Source organism: Pseudophryne corroboree, chromosome 10 (genome assembly GCF_028390025.1).
Source record: "Pseudophryne corroboree isolate aPseCor3 chromosome 10, aPseCor3.hap2, whole genome shotgun sequence".
Classification (NCBI taxonomy): Eukaryota; Metazoa; Chordata; class Amphibia; order Anura; family Myobatrachidae; genus Pseudophryne; species Pseudophryne corroboree.
Genome location: NC_086453.1, coordinates 199,757,468 through 199,774,503, shown reverse-complemented (window position 1 = coordinate 199,774,503; position 17,036 = coordinate 199,757,468). Strand labels below are relative to the sequence as shown.

The 17,036-nt window shown below is 47.9% G+C and overlaps 1 protein-coding gene across 3 annotated transcripts in view; it reads right to left on the bottom strand.

Annotated features, from left to right (window-relative positions):
• Positions 1–419: 419 nt before the first annotated feature.
• Positions 420–17,036, bottom strand: part of AURKAIP1 (aurora kinase A interacting protein 1) — a 75,555-nt gene continuing 58,938 nt past the window's right edge. For all 3 annotated transcript variants that reach the window (XM_063943023.1, XM_063943021.1, XM_063943022.1), the window contains exon 4: positions 420–586. In XM_063943023.1, coding sequence (XP_063799093.1) covers positions 488–586 — 99 coding nt within the window. In that variant the 3' untranslated portion in view covers positions 420–487. The remainder of the gene's footprint in view (positions 587–17,036) is intronic.

Genomic DNA, 17,036 nt, shown 5'->3' with positions numbered 1-17,036 from the left:
TGCCAGCAGTGCTCCCTGTAAAAATGTAGAAAAAATCCAAACAAAAATGCTTCCTAGGCAGAGAACTCCGGGGAGCTCCCTGCAGTGCACCCATCTCGCTCTGGGCACAGTGTAAACTGGGGTCTGGAGGAGGGACATAGAGGGAGGAGCCAGTGCACACCCAGAATCCAAAGCTTTCTTGAAGTGAACTATCTCCTGCGGAGCCCGTCTATTCCCCATGGTCCTTACGGAGTCCCCAGCATCCTCTAGGACGTTAGAGAAAGGAGTGAATTTGGTGAGGGGTTCTAACTGCAATTACTGAGGCCAGACACAACGGCATGGGGAATTCGGAGTGCTGCACTGTGAGGAAGCACCTACAGTATACACGGACTGGCAAATGGATTACACATCCAGACATTAAGAACACCATACACTTTAACTTGTTTAAATTTATTATTTATTATAATACATTAAACTCTAAAATATGGGCAGCATATTATCATTTACATCAATGCTTCACATATATTTTAGGCATTATCCAACCATCAGGCGCTTTTTTCAGGCCAGACCCCCTCCAGATACGTTTTAAATCTCTTTCAAATTCCTTCTGTTGAAAAAGAACAAACATTAAAAAAGTAATGAGTTTTTGTATTATCATGGTGTAAATTACATTGTCAGCTGACGAACCAATAGGACAGAAAACCATTCATTATTGTTTTCCATTGAGATAAGGGCATAGTAAGATATAACCCTAAGCTTAAGGGGTGTACACACGGAGAGATCTGTGTTTAAAATCTAAACAATCTGACTAGATTGCTTAGATTTTGAGCACGGATCTGCTGTGTGTATACCCCCAGCGATAGCGATGCGTGCTATCGCCAGTGCTAGATTGAGGCTCAATCTAGCGGATCGCTCACTTCACCATTGTGTGAAGTGAGCGCCCCCCTGTCGTCGCCCCACCTCGCTCAGCACATTGCGCTGTGCTGAGCGGGGAGAGAGATGTCTGCTGAGCGGTCTGTGTTAAGATCGCTCAGCACACATCTCTCCCGTCAGTACCCTCCTTAAGTGACTGGTTTCTTTATGAGTCATTGCCCTGTGTAATAACATCACGTTATGAACTAAACGTACAATGTGTTTTGCTTGATAGTGGTCATTTGATAATGCTGGTTCCCCAGGTTTTAAGAAAAAAAAAAAATTACCTCTTTCATCAAAATACGAGAATTACTATTTTTTGGACAAAATGTACAGATCATCTATATACATGTGCACTCACAATATATGCAGGGTAATGCACGTTATTTTCTAGGCTATATGTCCACTAATATAAAAAAGGGGTCACTTTATACAGGTCACGAAAATTCTCAGCGGGTTTGTAATGGCCTAGATCTGTATACATGCACAAGAAAGATGCACTCTCAGGGGTCTATTTACTATGGTGTGGGTTATTAGAAGTAGAGATGTTGCCCATAGCAACCAATAAGATTCTACTTATTTATCTAGCACCTTCTAGAACAGTGTTTCCCAACCGCGGTCCTCAAGGCACACTAACAGTTCTGGTTTTAGTGATATCCAGGCTTGAACACAGGTGACTTAATTAGTACCTCAGTTACTTTGATTTAACCATCTGTGCTGCAGCCTGGATATCACTAAAACTTGCACTGTTGGTATGCCTTGAGGACCGCGGTTGGGAATGCCTGTTCGAGAAGATAACTAGAATCTGATTGGCTGCCATGGGTAACATCATGTCTACTTCCAAAAATTTGCACTTTAGTAAATATACTCCTTATAGTACAAAATATGGCAGACAAATATTTTCAAGTGCATTACTTGTTATTAAGCATTTAGTGAAGTGAGTACCAACCATAATAAAATGAAAACCCAAAACAGGAGGGCACCCAACTTAAAAATCTGCTAAACCAGCAATTGGGTAGAGCAAGAGAGAGACTACTGTATCACCCCTGTATTTGTGCATATAAATGGAGAAATGATACAACTATGCTATGTGCCATAGAACACAATATTCAAGTCAATTAATAGAATAAGACAACAGAAAAAATAGGATTTTAATTACCTACCGGTAAACCCTTTTCTCGTAGTCCGTAGAGGATACTGGGGTTACATTTAGTACCATGGGGTATAGATGGGTCCACTAGGAGCCATGTGCACTTTAAGAATTTGATAGTGTGGGCAGGCTCCTCCCTCTATGCCCCTCCTACCAGACTCAGTCTAGGAAACTGTGCCTGAGGAGACGGATATACTTTGAGAGAAGGATAGATAAAGATAGTGGTGAGATTCCGAACCAGCACACACAAAACAGAGGAAAGCTATGCTAACCCAACTTTAAACAGGAACAGCAACAGCTGAACCAACAATACTTAACCAACTAACAGTGCAGGAAGAACGAAGCACCGGGTGGGCGCCTAGTATCCTCTACGGACTACGAGAAAAGGATTTACCGGTAGGTAATTAAAATCCTATTTTCTCTTACGTCCATGGGGATGTACCAAAGCTCCCAAACCGGGTGGGAGAGTGCGGAGGTTCCTGCAGAACTGACTGACGAAACTGAAGGTCCTCAGAGGCCAAAGTATTAAACTTGTAGAACTTGGCAAACGTGTTCGAACCTGACCAAGCAGCTGCTTGGCAAAGCTGTAAAGCCGAGACACACCGGGCAACCACCCAGGAAGAACCCATCGACCTAGTAGAGTGGGCCTGTACAGATTTTGGAACCGGCAAGCCTGCCGTGGAATAAGCATGCTGGATAGTGAGCCTGATACAGCGTGCAATTGTCTGCTTTGAAGCAGGACACACAATTTTATTGGGATCATATAGGATGTACAGCGAGTCCTCACAACATCCAAATACTTTGAAGTAGTGGAAGTGTTGGTGATAACCGGAACCACAATAGGTTGGTTAATGTGAAATGCAGACACCACTTTCGGAAGAAATTGCTGACGAGTTCTGAGTTCAGCTCTGTCTTCATAGAAAATTAAATAGGTGCTCTTGTGAGACAAAGCCCCCAGCTGCGACACGTCTTGCTGAAGCCAAGGCCAACAGTGTGGTGGCCTTTCACGTAAGATATTTTACGTCCACCTCCTGTAATGGTTCAAATCAGTCCGATTGGAGGAACTGCAGCACCAAATGGAGATCCCAAGGTGCCGTGGGAGGCACAAAGGGAGGCTGGATGCGCAGAACACCTTTCAAAAACGTCTGGACCTCAGGGAGAGTTTTTGAAAGAAAATGGAGAAGGCCGAAATCCAAAATTTTATGGAGCCCAGACGTACGCCCACATCCACACCTGCCTACAGAAAAAGCAAGAAACGTCCAGGTGAAATTCCACCACAGAATAAGTTCTGCTCTCACACCAAGAGACGTATTTCTTCCAAATATGGTGGTAATGTTTAGACGTTACCCCCTTCCTGGCTTGGATCATAGACAGGATAACCTTAGTAGCGATCCCTCTTTTGGCTAGAATCAGCCGTTCAACTTCCATGCCATCAAACGTAGCCGTGGTAAGTTCTGATAGACGAACGGGTCCTGTTGCAGAATATCCTCGCGAAGAGGTAGAGGCCATGGATCTCCGAGGAGTATCTCCAGAAGGTCCGCATACCAGGTCCTTCTTGGCCAGTCCGGAGCAATGAGTATTGCTTTACCCTTTTTCTTTTTTATTCTTTTGAGAATTCTTGGGATCAGAGGAAGTGGAGGAAACACGTACACCATCTGATAGACCCATGGAGTCGTCAGAGCGTATACCACCACTGCCTGTGGGTCTCTCGAACTGGAACAATACCGCCTGAGCTTCTTGTTGAGATGAGAGGCCATCATGTCGATTTGTGGATATCCCCACCAACGTGTCAAGCACCTGAACACTTTTCGGGTGAAGGCCCTACCCCCTCCCGGGTGCAGGTCGTGTCTGCTAAGGAAGTCTGCTTCCCATTTGTCTACTCCCGGAATGAAGACCGCTGACGCTACAGCGTTTTTTTCTGCCCAGAGGAGAATTCTGGACACCTCTGACATTGCTGCTCTGCTTTTTATTCCGCCCTGTTGGTTTATGTACGTCACTGCAGTCATATTATACGAATGGACTTGAATGGCCTGATTCTGAAGAATCAGGGGCCTGCGTTGTATATGGCCCCGAGTTCATGAATGTTGATTGGAAGGATGACTTCCTGACTTGACCATCTTCCTTGAAACAGCACCCCCTGGGTGACTGCTCTCCAACCTCGGAGGCTTGCGTTCGTGGTTAACAGGATAAAGTCCTGATTTCCGAACCTCCGACCCTCGACGAGGTGAGAGGTCTGTAGCCACCATAGAAGGGAGATCCTGGCTTTTGGCGACATACGAATCCTCTGGTGCATGTGAAGATGTGACCCGGACCATTTGTCCAACAGATCGAGCTGGAAGGGACTTGCCTGAAACCATCCGTATTGAATTGTCTTGTAAGAGGCCACCAATTTCCCCAGAAGGCAAATGCATAGATGCACCGATAACCGGGTTGGCTTCAGGACATCCCGAACCATCGACTGGATTACCAATGCCTTTTCCAACGGAAGGAACACTTTCTGCGACTCCGTGTTCAGTATCATTCCCAGGAATGGGAGACTCTAGGTGAGATTTCGGAAGGATCAGAATCCACCCATGATCCTGGAGAAGTTTGGTTGAGAGGCCAATGCTGTCCAGCAACCTCTCCCTAGACGGCGCCTTCATCAGAAGGTCGTTCAGGTATGGAATTACGTTCACTCCCTGCTTGCGGAGTATAAACATCTCTGCCATCACCTTGGTGAACACCCTCGGTGCAGTGGGGAGACCAAATGGCAGGGCCTGGAACTGGTAGTGACCGTCCTGCAGTGCAAACCATAGATAAGCCTGATGATGCGGCCAGATCGGAATGTGAAGGTACGCATCCTTGATATCCAGAGAAACTAGGAATTCCTCTTCCTCCAGACCTGAGATCACCCCTCTCAGAGATTCCATCTTGAACACTCTTAAGAACGGGTACAAGAACTTGAGGTTCAGAATTGGTCGTACCGAACCGTCCGGTTTCGGTACTACGAACAAGTTGGAATAGTACCCCTTGTTGTGCAGATGAGGTGGATCTGGAACAATGACTTGAGTCTGTACCAGTTTTTGGATGGCTTGCTGCAAAGTTATACTTGCCTCTTGTGAAGCTGGTAAGCCTGATTTGAAGAATCTGTGAGGTGGGAGCTCTTGGAACTCCAGTCTGTAGCCCTGGGAAATAAGATATATTACCCAGGGATCCCAGCACGAACTTGACCAGATTTGACTGAAGAATTTTAGTCGGGCTCCTACCTGAGAGTCCCTCCAGGCCTCGCGGTCCACCGTCATACTGAAGGCTTTGAGGAAGCAGAGCCTGAGCTCTGTTACTGAGCACCGGCAGTTGCTGGTTTGTGTGGTTTACCTCTTGCGCCTCTGGAGGCCGTAGAAGCACCTCTAGGTTTTCCCTTAAACTTGGTTGTCATAAAAGGACTATAAATTTGAAGCTGAATAAGCTTTCCTGGTAGGGGGAGCTGCGGAAGGAAGATACGTAGACTTACCCGCAGTAGCTTTGGCGATCCATTTGTCCAATTTGTCTCCAAACAAGGCCTCTCCTGTGAATGGTAGGCCTTACACGCCTTTCCTGGAGTCCACTGGCGTAGCCACAAGTCCCTGTGTGCTGACACAGCCATAGCGGTGGTGCGTGCATTAAGCAAACCAATCTCCTTTATAGCTTCCACCATAAAGTTCAGAGTCCTGTACATGCTGCAGGAGTAAAACATCCCCCCTAGACAAGGAATCTAACCCCTCAATTAGGTTACCTGACCATTTAGCAGTGGCTTTTGTGATCCACGCACATGCAATAGCAGGTCTCTGGGCCACCCCAGCAGCTGTGTACAATGATTTGAGTGTAGTCTCAATTTTATGATCAGCCATATCTTTTAGGGAGGCTGCACTAGGGACATGCAATACAATTTTTCGTGACAGCCTAGAGACTGATGCATCCACTATCGGTGGATTTTCCCATTTTTTCCTATCCTCCAGAGGAAAAGGAAAAGATGAGAGCAACCTTTTAGGGATTTGAAATATCTTATCAGGATTAACCCACGGTTCTACAAACAGGGTATTCAATTCCTTTGATGTAGGAAAAGTGACTGAGGACTTCTTTTTTTACATTAAAACAAGATTCCTCACACTCCTTTGACACCTTAACAGGAATTTGCAGTACATCTCTGATAGCCTCTATTCCCTGTGACAGAGTGGTACCCCCCGCCCCCCCTCCCAATCCACCTCACCCTCCTCCATGTCTAACCTGTCAGTCAGACTGCAGGATATGGGCCAGAGATCGTTTTTGCGGACAAATGGGAGGGGATTGAGACGCTGGTTTGGGGACCGAGTCTCTATTCATAAACTCATCCACAGTCTGTCTTAAGTATTGCGTCTCTTCCTCATTGCGGGATTGCTTTGTATAAATATTTGAGTTCATTCCCTTAATGGAATTAACCCATTCCGGTTCAACCCCGCTATTTTGGGAAGGTGCACTGCCCTGAGTACCCAGTAGTGAGCCCCCTGGTGAAGAGGAACATTCCGCTGTACAAGACACACACTCTACCTGACATAATGTAATTTTGACAGCACACATACATACACATACACACACACACACACACACACACACCGGAGGTTAAGCACAATTAACCCACAAAGAGCCCTTCAGGGAGACACAGAGTAATATGGAGCAAGCCCCCATAACGCCCTTATCGCTGATGCAAAGCTTAGCCGGGTCGCAGACTAAGTACCCTGATAGGGGACTTAGTACACTAATAGTAGCTCCCCCCCTGCTATGACCCCCTGCTACCGCTGAGGTAATCTGGAGTCACACTGGAGGAGCTGCACGTCCCAGTCAGTCAGCATCTGTGTCCACTGCAGAGGGAAAATGGCGCTGGTGAGCTGCTGGATCCTCTCATAGTGAAGCACCGCCCCTTCAATGGCGCACGGTTTTCCCGCTTTTTTTATACTGGCTGAGGTAATCTGGTGCTTAAAATGGAGAGAAAAACATTTTAAGGCTGTTTTTGCCAGTGTGGGTACTGAGTACAGTGTACTGAGACGCAGCTGTGTACGGTGTCTGGAAACGCATTCCGCCCCGGTTAGAAGCCGTGCGTCTCCGTACCCTCAGGACGCCGGCTTAGTACTCCCAACTCTTTCTTCTGGCTCTGCTAGGGGTGGCGGCGTGCTGCGGGAATGTACGCTCGCCGTGGTGGGGCTTGCAAATAGTTCCCTCAGGAGCTCAGTGTCCTGTCAGCGGTGAACGGGACCATTAACCCTTCAAGAGGTTGGGCCGTTCTCCCCCTAAGTCCCACGAAGCAGACAGGCTGGTGCCAACCAGCCCTGCCTGAAAATAACAAACATATAAAATAAATGCAAAAAACTCTTCAGGAGCTTCCATAAGCGTGACCAGCTCCTGCGGGCACATTTTCTAAACTGAGTCTGGTAGGAGGGGCATAGAGGGAGGAGCCAGCCCACACTAAACAAATTCTTAAAGTGCCCATGGCTCCTACTGGTCCCGTCTATACCCCATGGTACTAAATGGAACCCCAGTATCCTCTAGGACGTAAGAGAAACTATCAACATAACCATAATACAATTATTTATATGTTGCATTTTACAACATATCTATACATATAATACAGCCGTAAGGACTGTGTCTGTAAATAGCATTTTTTTTTTTTAAATATACTTCTAGGACAGAGGTTCTCAAATGTGGTCCTCAAGGCACCCAATGATCCAGGTTTTAGGTATATCCATGGCTCAGCACAGATGGTTAAAACAAATTGACTGATGTGCTAATAAAGTCACCTGTGATCAAGCATGGATATACTTAAAACCTGGACCGTTATGGTGCCTTGAGGACAGTGTTTGAGAACCTCTGCTCTAGGGACTGTTAAGGAACTCTGGAGATGAAAAAAAATACAATTCTGTATTTTTGTGCTGGTCTGTCTGTTCGTTCCGGCATCACAACTACTGGATGAATTTGGATTGCGTTTCCACTACTGCAGCAGTTCTCAAACTCGGTCCTCAGGACCCCACACAGTTCAGGTTTTTCAGATCACCTAGCAGGTACACAGGTGTATTCATTACTCACTGACACATTTTAAAAGATCTGCAGGTGGAGCTGATTATTTCACTTGCAATTCTGTGAGACCTGGAAAACATGAACTGTTTGGGGTCCTGAGGACAGAGGGGCAGATGTATTAACCTGGAGAAGGCATAAGGAAGTGATAAACCAGTGATAAGTGCAAGGTGATAAATGCACCAGCCAATCAGCTCCAATATGTAAATTAACAGTTAGGAGCAGATTGGCTAGTGCGTATATCACCTTGTACTTATGACTGGTTTATCACTTCCTTATGCTGTCTCCAGGCTTAACACATTTGCCCCAGAGTTTGAGAACCCATGAACTACTGTATAGCTTAGTGACCTACAATTATTTTTAAGGTATGTATTATCTCAAGAGGAGCAATGAAGAAAAAACCAGATGATTGACACTCGGCACACTAAAAATAAGATTTTACTCACCGGTAAATCTATTTCTCGTAGTCCGTAGTGGATGCTGGGAACTCCGTAAGGACCATGGGGAATAGCGGCTCCGCAGGAGACTGGGCACAACTAAAGAAAGCTTTAGGACTACCTGGTGTGCACTGGCTCCTCCCACTATGACCCTCCTCCAGACCTCAGTTAGGATACTGTGCCCGGAAGAGCTGACACAATAAGGAAGGATTTTGAATCCCGGGTTAGACTCATACCAGCCACACCAATCACACCGTATAACTCGTGATATTATACCCAGTTAACAGTATGAAATATAACTGAGCCTCACTAACAGATGGCTCATAACAATAACCCTTTAGTTAGGCAATAACTATATACAAGTATTGCAGACAATCCGCACTTGGGATGGGCGCCCAGCATCCACTACGGACTACGAGAAATAGATTTACCGGTGAGTAAAATCTTATTTTCTCTGACGTCCTAGTGGATGCTGGGAACTCCGTAAGGACCATGGGGATTATACCAAAGCTCCCAAACGGGCGGGAGAGCGCGGATGACTCTGCAGCACCGAATGAGCAAAGTCAAGGTCCTCCTCAGCCAGGGTATCAAACTTGTAGACTCTTGCAAAGATGTTTGAACCCGACCAAGTAACAGCTCGGCAAAGTTATAAAGCCGAGACCCCTTGGGCAGCCGCCCAAAAAGAGCCCACTTTCCTCGTGGAATGGGCTTTTACAGATTTAGGATGCGGCAGTCCAGCCGTAGAATGTGCAAGTTGAATCGTGCTACAGATCCAGCGAGCAATAGTCTGCTTAGAAGCAGGAGCACCCAGCTTGTTGGGTGCATACAGGATAAATAGCGAGTCAGTTTTCCTGACTCCAGCCGTCCTGGAAACATAGATTTTCAGGGCCCTGACTACGTCCAGTAACTTGGAGTCCTCCAAGTCCCCCGTAGCCGCAGGCACCACGATAGGTTGGTTCACATGAAAAACTGATACCACCTTAGGAAGGAATTGGGAACGAGTCCTCAATTCCGCCCTATCCATATGAAAATAAGATAATGACTTTTGCATGACAAAACCGCCAATTCTGATACACGCCTGGCCGTCGCCAAGGCCAACAGCATGACCACTTTCCACGTGAGGTATTTTAGCTCTACGGATGTAAGTGGCTCAACCCAATGCGACTTCAGGAATCCAACCCCACGTTGAGATCCCACGGTGCCACTAGAGGCACAAACGGGGGCTGAATATGCAGCACTCCCTTAACAAAAGTCTGAACTTCAGGCAGTGAAGCCAGTTCTTTTTGGAAGAAAATGTACAGAGCCGAAATCTGGACCTTAATGGAACCCAATTTTTTGGCCCATAGTCACTCCTGACTGTAGGAAGTGCAGAAATCGACCCAGTTGAAATTCCTCCGTTGGGGCCTTCCTGGCCTCACACCAAGCAACATATTTTCGCTATATGCGGTGATAATATTTTGCGATCACATCTTTCCTAGCCTTAATCAGCGTAGGAATGACTTCCTCCGGAATGCCTTTTTCCTTTAGGATCCGGTGTTCAACCGCCATGCCGTCAAACACAGCCGTGGTAAGTCTTGAAACAGGCAGGGCCCCTGCTGCAGCAGGTCCTGTCTGAGCGGCAGAGGCCATGGGTCCTCAGATCATTTCTTGAAGTTCTGGGTACCAAGCTCTTCTTGGCCAATCCGGAACCACGAGTATAGTTCTTACTCCTTTCCTTCTTATTATTCTCAGTACCTTGGGTATGAGAGGCAGAGGAGGGAACACATACACCGACTGGTACACCCACGGTGTTACCAGAGCGTCCACAGCTATCGCCTGAGGGTCCCTTGACCTGGCGCAATATCTTTTTCGCTTTTTGTTGAGGCGGGACGCCATCATGTCCACCTGTGGCCTTTCCCAATGGTGTACAATCATTTTGAAGACTTCTGGATGAAGTCCCCTCTCTCCCGGGTGGAGGTCGTGCCTGCTGAGAAAGTCTGCTTCCCAGTTGTCCACTCCGGGAATGAACACTGCTGACAGTGCTAACACATGATTTTCCGCCCATCGGAAAATCCTTGTGGCTTCTGCCATCTCCATCCTGCTTCTTGTGCCGCCCTGCTGGTTTACAGCAGGGCTGAAGAAGCCGCCGAGCGTTTACAGGCGGAGAAACGAGTCTCATTGTTTTTACCCACCTATGATCAGCATACCACGAGTCTACCTCAACACGCTGGGAAGAATTCTTAAGGATCTCCGGATAAGGCTCATGAAAAGGTATCCGAGCACCAGAGCCGGGAGTGAGTAAAGAATATTGACCCATGAGGAAAGTGGTAATATATAACATGGCCATGTTTTAAAATATCAGCTGAACTTTTATCATTGCTATAAGCAAAAGCAATTGCATATATCTTTGCATGTCAATCTATAAGCAATTAATTGGCTGCTGCCATATACTGAATCAGTTCTGAATACCAGCTGAGCTGCATGAACTTTTATTGCCCTGAGGAAAGCATGTTCATTTTCATATAGATCAATTTATGAACAACTAACCCACTACTGATGTGTATAAAATCAGCGACACTTTCTAAATAAGAAGGAGCAGCTATCAAAATCATATACTAATTTACCTGGAAGTTCTAAGTGCTGTGGTCAGTAGAGTGTGGATCTGGGAACTTAATCATACACTCTGACCAATAAATAAGGAATTGTAACAGCTGTTATTTAATATAGCAACAATCTAAAAAAAAGCTTCCATCCTAAGCTGAATGAGCAATTTAATATCAACTTAGAGGCTGGAGACCTATACAGCATTGGAAGGAAACAGTTTGTTGCATTTGTTTCCAATTGTCTCAGTGGTGGATTGAAAAATCAAGTATACAGAGCAGAGCTATTGTATTATATTATATATATTATTGATGTATTATTGTTTTATTGGCTTGAATTTTTTTTAAATAGAGTAATTTTTATTCGCCACAAAATTAGAGATACAGACATTTCAGAATACATTACTGGTCATAGTGTATAATCACAGTATTCAGTCATTCATAATATCTTTATGGTATTATACATGCATGAATGAAATTCCCCATATTACCATTTCCGTGCGGTCTTCCCGCGGTATACATATTGTTTGTAGTCTGTAGCCAAGTCATGGTTCACATACTTAACATTTTTCAAGTTTTCTCCCCCCACCTTATGTGTAATTACCCCGTCTAGTGAGCCGTATATAGCCCACAACCCCACTACCCCCGAACTAACCCTCTAAACAAACTCAAGCCTAGTCAAGCTGATGTGTGCATGGTGTGATGCGACAGCTAAGTATTTAAGCAACTGCGTTAGGAGAGGTAAAGGGTTCGGCCCAACGCCCCGGGGCCCAAACAGCGCCCCTGCAGCAATGGCCAGTGCCCGTTACATTTGAAGGGCAAGGGAGGAGTATGTGGAAGTGATCCAAGGAGACCAAATCTTCTCGTATCTGGTAGGGGCATTATATTTCATATATACATATCGTTCTTTTAATAGGGTATCATTGATCAAACTTTTAAGAGCAGGTATTGTGGGAGGGCTGGGGGCCATCCATGTCCGCGCGATACACACTTTTGCAAGTGCGCATACGCTGCGGGCATACATGTTTTCCCATCTAGACCCAGAATCCGAGTCACCCACCCCCAGAATGCAAAATCTCGGAGTCAGCATTCCCCTCTGTGTTCCCGTGTGTTCCAGAATCGACCTGACCCCAGCCCAGAACACCTGTAGCAACGGGCATTCCCATATGAGGTGCCAGAATGTGCCTCCGGCAGCCCCGCACTTGGGACAAACATCAACATTATCAGACCTGAATCTGGCCAGCCTGCTCGGTGTCATGTATGATCTATGCAGAATGAAAAGCTGTATCTGCTGAAACCGTAGCGATTTGGTGACCTGGCTCGGATTGCCCAGAGCGCCCTCCCAGTCTTCCCCGTCTATGGGACCCAAGTCACACTCCCAGTTCGCCCGAAGATTCGAGAGCGGGTCTGCATGTATTGTTTGAAGGAGGTATGAGTAGGTGAAGGAAATTACCTTGACTCGACCCAGTGTTTGTAGAAATGTTTTGATGGGAAATGGGAGGAGCGCCGGGGGGGAGTCTCCAAATTGCGCCTGCAAGGCGTGCCTGAGCTGTAAAAATCTGTAGAAGTAAGAGTTCGGGAGTCCAAACTCCTCCTTTAATTGGTGAAATGATTTCAATGAACCGTCACTATATAATTGGGACAGTGAGTCTATCGAATACGGAGCCCATACCTCCCCGCCCTCTAGGGACCTCAGTTCATTAAGCATTGTGGAGTGCCATAGGGGAGTATCAGGGTCCATGCCTTCATACCCGAGTAGGCCCTTCAATGCTAGCCATATTCTCATCGCCTGAAAGACAATAGGAGGTAAAAATCTGGAAGGGTTTTCCCCCACCAGGACCTGTGCCGGGGAAAGGTCTGGGTAATAGCATTGAAGGAACGCCCGGCCCAGCCCAGCCCCACCCCCCTCCCGAAGCCACATATTGATATGTGATAGCTGAGCAGCATAATAATATAGTTGGAAGTGGGGCAAGGCCAGACCGCCGTCCCCTTTTTGCCTGGTGAGGGTGGTTAATTTAATTCTAGCTCTTTTATTGGCCCATACAAAGGAGGACAGGACGCTATTTAATTTCCTGAAGAAGGCTGGAAAAATGAACACAGGGGACTGTAGTAGAACATACAATAGTTTAGGCAGGACTACCATTTTAATAAGGCCGACCCTGCCCGTCATTGTCAGTGGTAGCTTACCCCAGGCTCTAGATTTGCGCACTACTGTTTGTACTAGGGGGTCGAGGTTTAAGGGCACAAAGTCTGATGGGTCGTTTGTAATTAGAATTCCGAGGTACTTAAACTGAACTGTCCAGCACAGTGGCAGGGATATTTTCGGAATCTGAGGGAGGGGGCCTATAATGGGCATAATAAATGATTTAGTCCAATTTATGCGGAGACCCGAATACCCACCGAATGTCTCGATGACCCGCAGCACAGTGGGCATCTCTACTGCGTAGTCTTGAAGGAATAACAACAAGTCATCCGCATAAAGGGCTATCTTGTCAGTACAGGGGCCGGTACCTATTCCCCCAATGTCCGGGTGCGATCTGATCAGGCAAGCGAGAGGCTCTATGGCTATGGCAAACAGGGCAGGAGAGAGGGGGCATCCTTGTCTGGTGCCCCGTGTCAAAGGGAAGGAGGAGGAAATGTAGCCGTTCACCAAGACCCTGGCGCGTGGATTCTGGTATAGTAGTTTGATCCATTGAATAAAGTTTGGGCCGAAGCCCATGTTCCTCATGACTCCCCACAGGTAAGGCCATTCAACGCTGTCGAATGCCTTGGCTGCATCCAATGAGACTACAGCCGCGTCCGAGGGGAAGTCGCGGGGGGCCTGCAAAATGGTGTATAGCCTGCGCAAGTTAATGGATGTGGATTTCCCAGGCATGAAGCCGGTTTGATCCGGATGAATTATAGATTCAATTACTAGGTTGAGTCGGACCGCAAGAATTTTCGCCAGGATCTTGGCGTCAGTGGGGATAAGGGAGATTGGCCTGTAGGAGTCCAACAACTTGGGGTCCTTTCCAGGCTTTGGAAGCATTATAAGGATCGCCTCGGACATCGAGGGAGGAAGGCTGTTAGTGGCAGTCATTTTAACGTACGTGTCAAGCAGCTGGGGACCAAAGAACTCTATGTACTGTTTATATAGTTCCGTGGGAATACCGTCACTGCCCGGGGATTTACCTCTAGGAGACACCTCCACCGCCGACACCACCTCTTCCAGGGTCAGAGGTGCGTCTAATGCGTCTCTGGCCTCATGGGAGAGTTTAGAAAGGGGAATGTTTGTCAGGTACAGGTCAAGTTCCTCCGTGGAGCATGTCAGTCTACTGTCGTATACTTCTCTGAAGTATTCGAGGAACATCTGAGCGATGTCGGGGGTGGCATCTACCGTGGAGCCGCCTGGGTCTAGCATTTGCGCTATCGTGGTCCCAGGTCGATCGTAGTGCACTAAGTGGGCCATCAGGCTACCTGGTCTGTCCGCCTGCATATATATGTTAGTAGCCCTAAACAAAAGGGAACGTGCGTTTATATCTGAAAGGTGGGCCAGCCAGGCCTCCTGAGCCGCAAGCCAGCGGGCCCTCAGCTCAGGAGTACCCTCTGTCAGGTAACGCATCTCCAGATCTCTACACTCAGTCTCAAGCTGTCTTTCCGTCGCCCTTCTAGCCACCTTGCAGGCTGCAATTTTGCCGATCATTGTACCTCGCAAATACGCCTTGAACGCGTCCCAGACAACCGGGGCCGGGGCCGATCCCACATTGTCTGCAAAAAATCCCTCCCATGTGGACACCAACTCCGGGCATTCGCCCAGCTGGGCCAGCCAGGAAGGGTGTAGCCGCCAATATGACTGTCCCCTCTGACATTCCCCATCTATTGAGAGCACCAGGGGCGAGTGATCTGACACCCCCCGTGCCTCGTAGCGGACATCCGTCACGCCAGGCAAAAGCCCAGGCGAGACCAGGGCCAGGTCGATTCTAGAAAAAGAGCCATGTGTACCCGAATAACAGGAGTATTGCCTAAGACTAGGATTCCGAATTCTCCAGACGTCTACCCATTGCATACCGTCTAGAAAGTCTGCGAATTTAGATCCCGATGAGGCTGAACCACCCCCCGTCCCTTGATCCCGGGGAGCCCTCCATCTGTCTAAGGAGGCATCCAACACAGCGTTGAAGTCCCCCAAGCAGATGACAGGGGTGTGTGGGGAGGAGGCAACAAACAAGGCGGCCTTTTGCAGGACATCATATGAAAACGGGGGGGGAACATACACAGACAACAGGAAAAAATTACGTGAGAACAATTTACATTCTATGAACACGTATCTACCATGTGGATCTGTATTTACCCTAATCATCTCAAACTGCACAGTCCTCTTAATCATTACCGACACCCCTCGGGAATAGGAGGAGTGCGAGGAATGATATGCCCAGCCCACCCAAGGCCTACGGAGCGACAACAGCCTATTTCCCTCCAAATGGGTTTCGCTTAAACAGATAATATCCGGGCAATATTTCTTGATCATCTTAAACACTAAGGATCGCTTTACTTTGTTGTTAATGCCCCGGACATTCCACGACAAGATTTTTAAGGGAGGCATGTCAGCCAAGTCATCAGCTGGGGCGCAACACTCCTATCTACCACCCAACCCCCCGGCTCCTTACTCGCGCAGTCGCGCCGTCCACCGGCCCCGGACCTCAAGCCAAACCCCTGGAAACAGTGCAACCCCACCACACCCTCCGAATAGCTAATATGTAGGCTTCTTAAATTCAAAACATAAAACAGAAAAACTACTGGGGGACCAACAGCAGCCCCCCGGCATCCCCCCTCCCCGTATACCTCCCCGAACTGTGGCATACCTAGATCCCTAACCGAACTCTAGCCCTGGAGAACCCAAAGCCTACGGCAACACTGTACCAGGCGTACAGATCAAACAACCCAAAATATTTAAACCCTTATACGTTATACGTTTATAACACTTCTCAGCAAAGTCCAGAACCACTAAACGAGAGGAAGCTCCCTGGACTTATACTTGCGAGTTGTAGGCCCATAAAGGAAGGCGACCCGATGTCAGTCTGGAGCCAGCTGGCGTGCCCCCGGAGCATATCTGTCCAACCAGGAAGCCGCTTCCCTGGGCGAGCTGAAGAATTTGGTCTCCCCATCCGCCACCACTCGCAACCTGGAGGGAAACAGCATTGAATAGGATATATTCAGGTCACGAAGGCGCCGCTTTATGGGGAGAAACTGTGCTCTGTCTTTTTGGACGTCCGCTGCAAAGTCCGGAAATGCCGACACCCGGATTCCATTCCGTATCAGGGGACCCTTCACACGTCCCAGGCGCAGGACGGAGTCCCGGTCCTTGTAGTGCAGGAATTTTGCTATAAAAGTTCGTGGTGGGGCACCTGGTGGTAAAGGCCGGAAGGGCACGCGGTGGGCCCGCTCCACTGCAAACTGAGATGTAAAGGATTCAGCACCATATGCCTCTTTTAACCAGGATTCCAGGAAATCCTCGGGGTGTGCCCCTTCTTCTTTTTCGGGGAGGCCTACGAACCTCACGTTGTTTCTGCGGAGTCTGCCCTCCATGTCCAGGAGTTTGGCTTGTATCGTTGTGACCTGCTGTGTAACCGCAGACACCGATTGTTGCAGAGGGCCGCTGAGGTCTTCCAGGTTGGAGACCCTTGTCTCGGTTTCGCCCACCCTCTCCCGTACTCGCTGGACGTCCTGTTGCAGCAGTGATAAATCGCACTGCACCTTCTCCATCTTGTCCGATAGGCGTTGCTCGCTGGCCGCTATGGCCTCCAGGACCTGCTGGATGGAGGGTGCAGACGGCTGCGTATTCGCCCCCGAGTCGGCCCCAGCCGATGGATCCATTCTGGCAGGGGGGGAAGGCTTAGGAGATGACTGCGTCGACTGAGATGTAGGCTGTCGGGCAAACTTCTC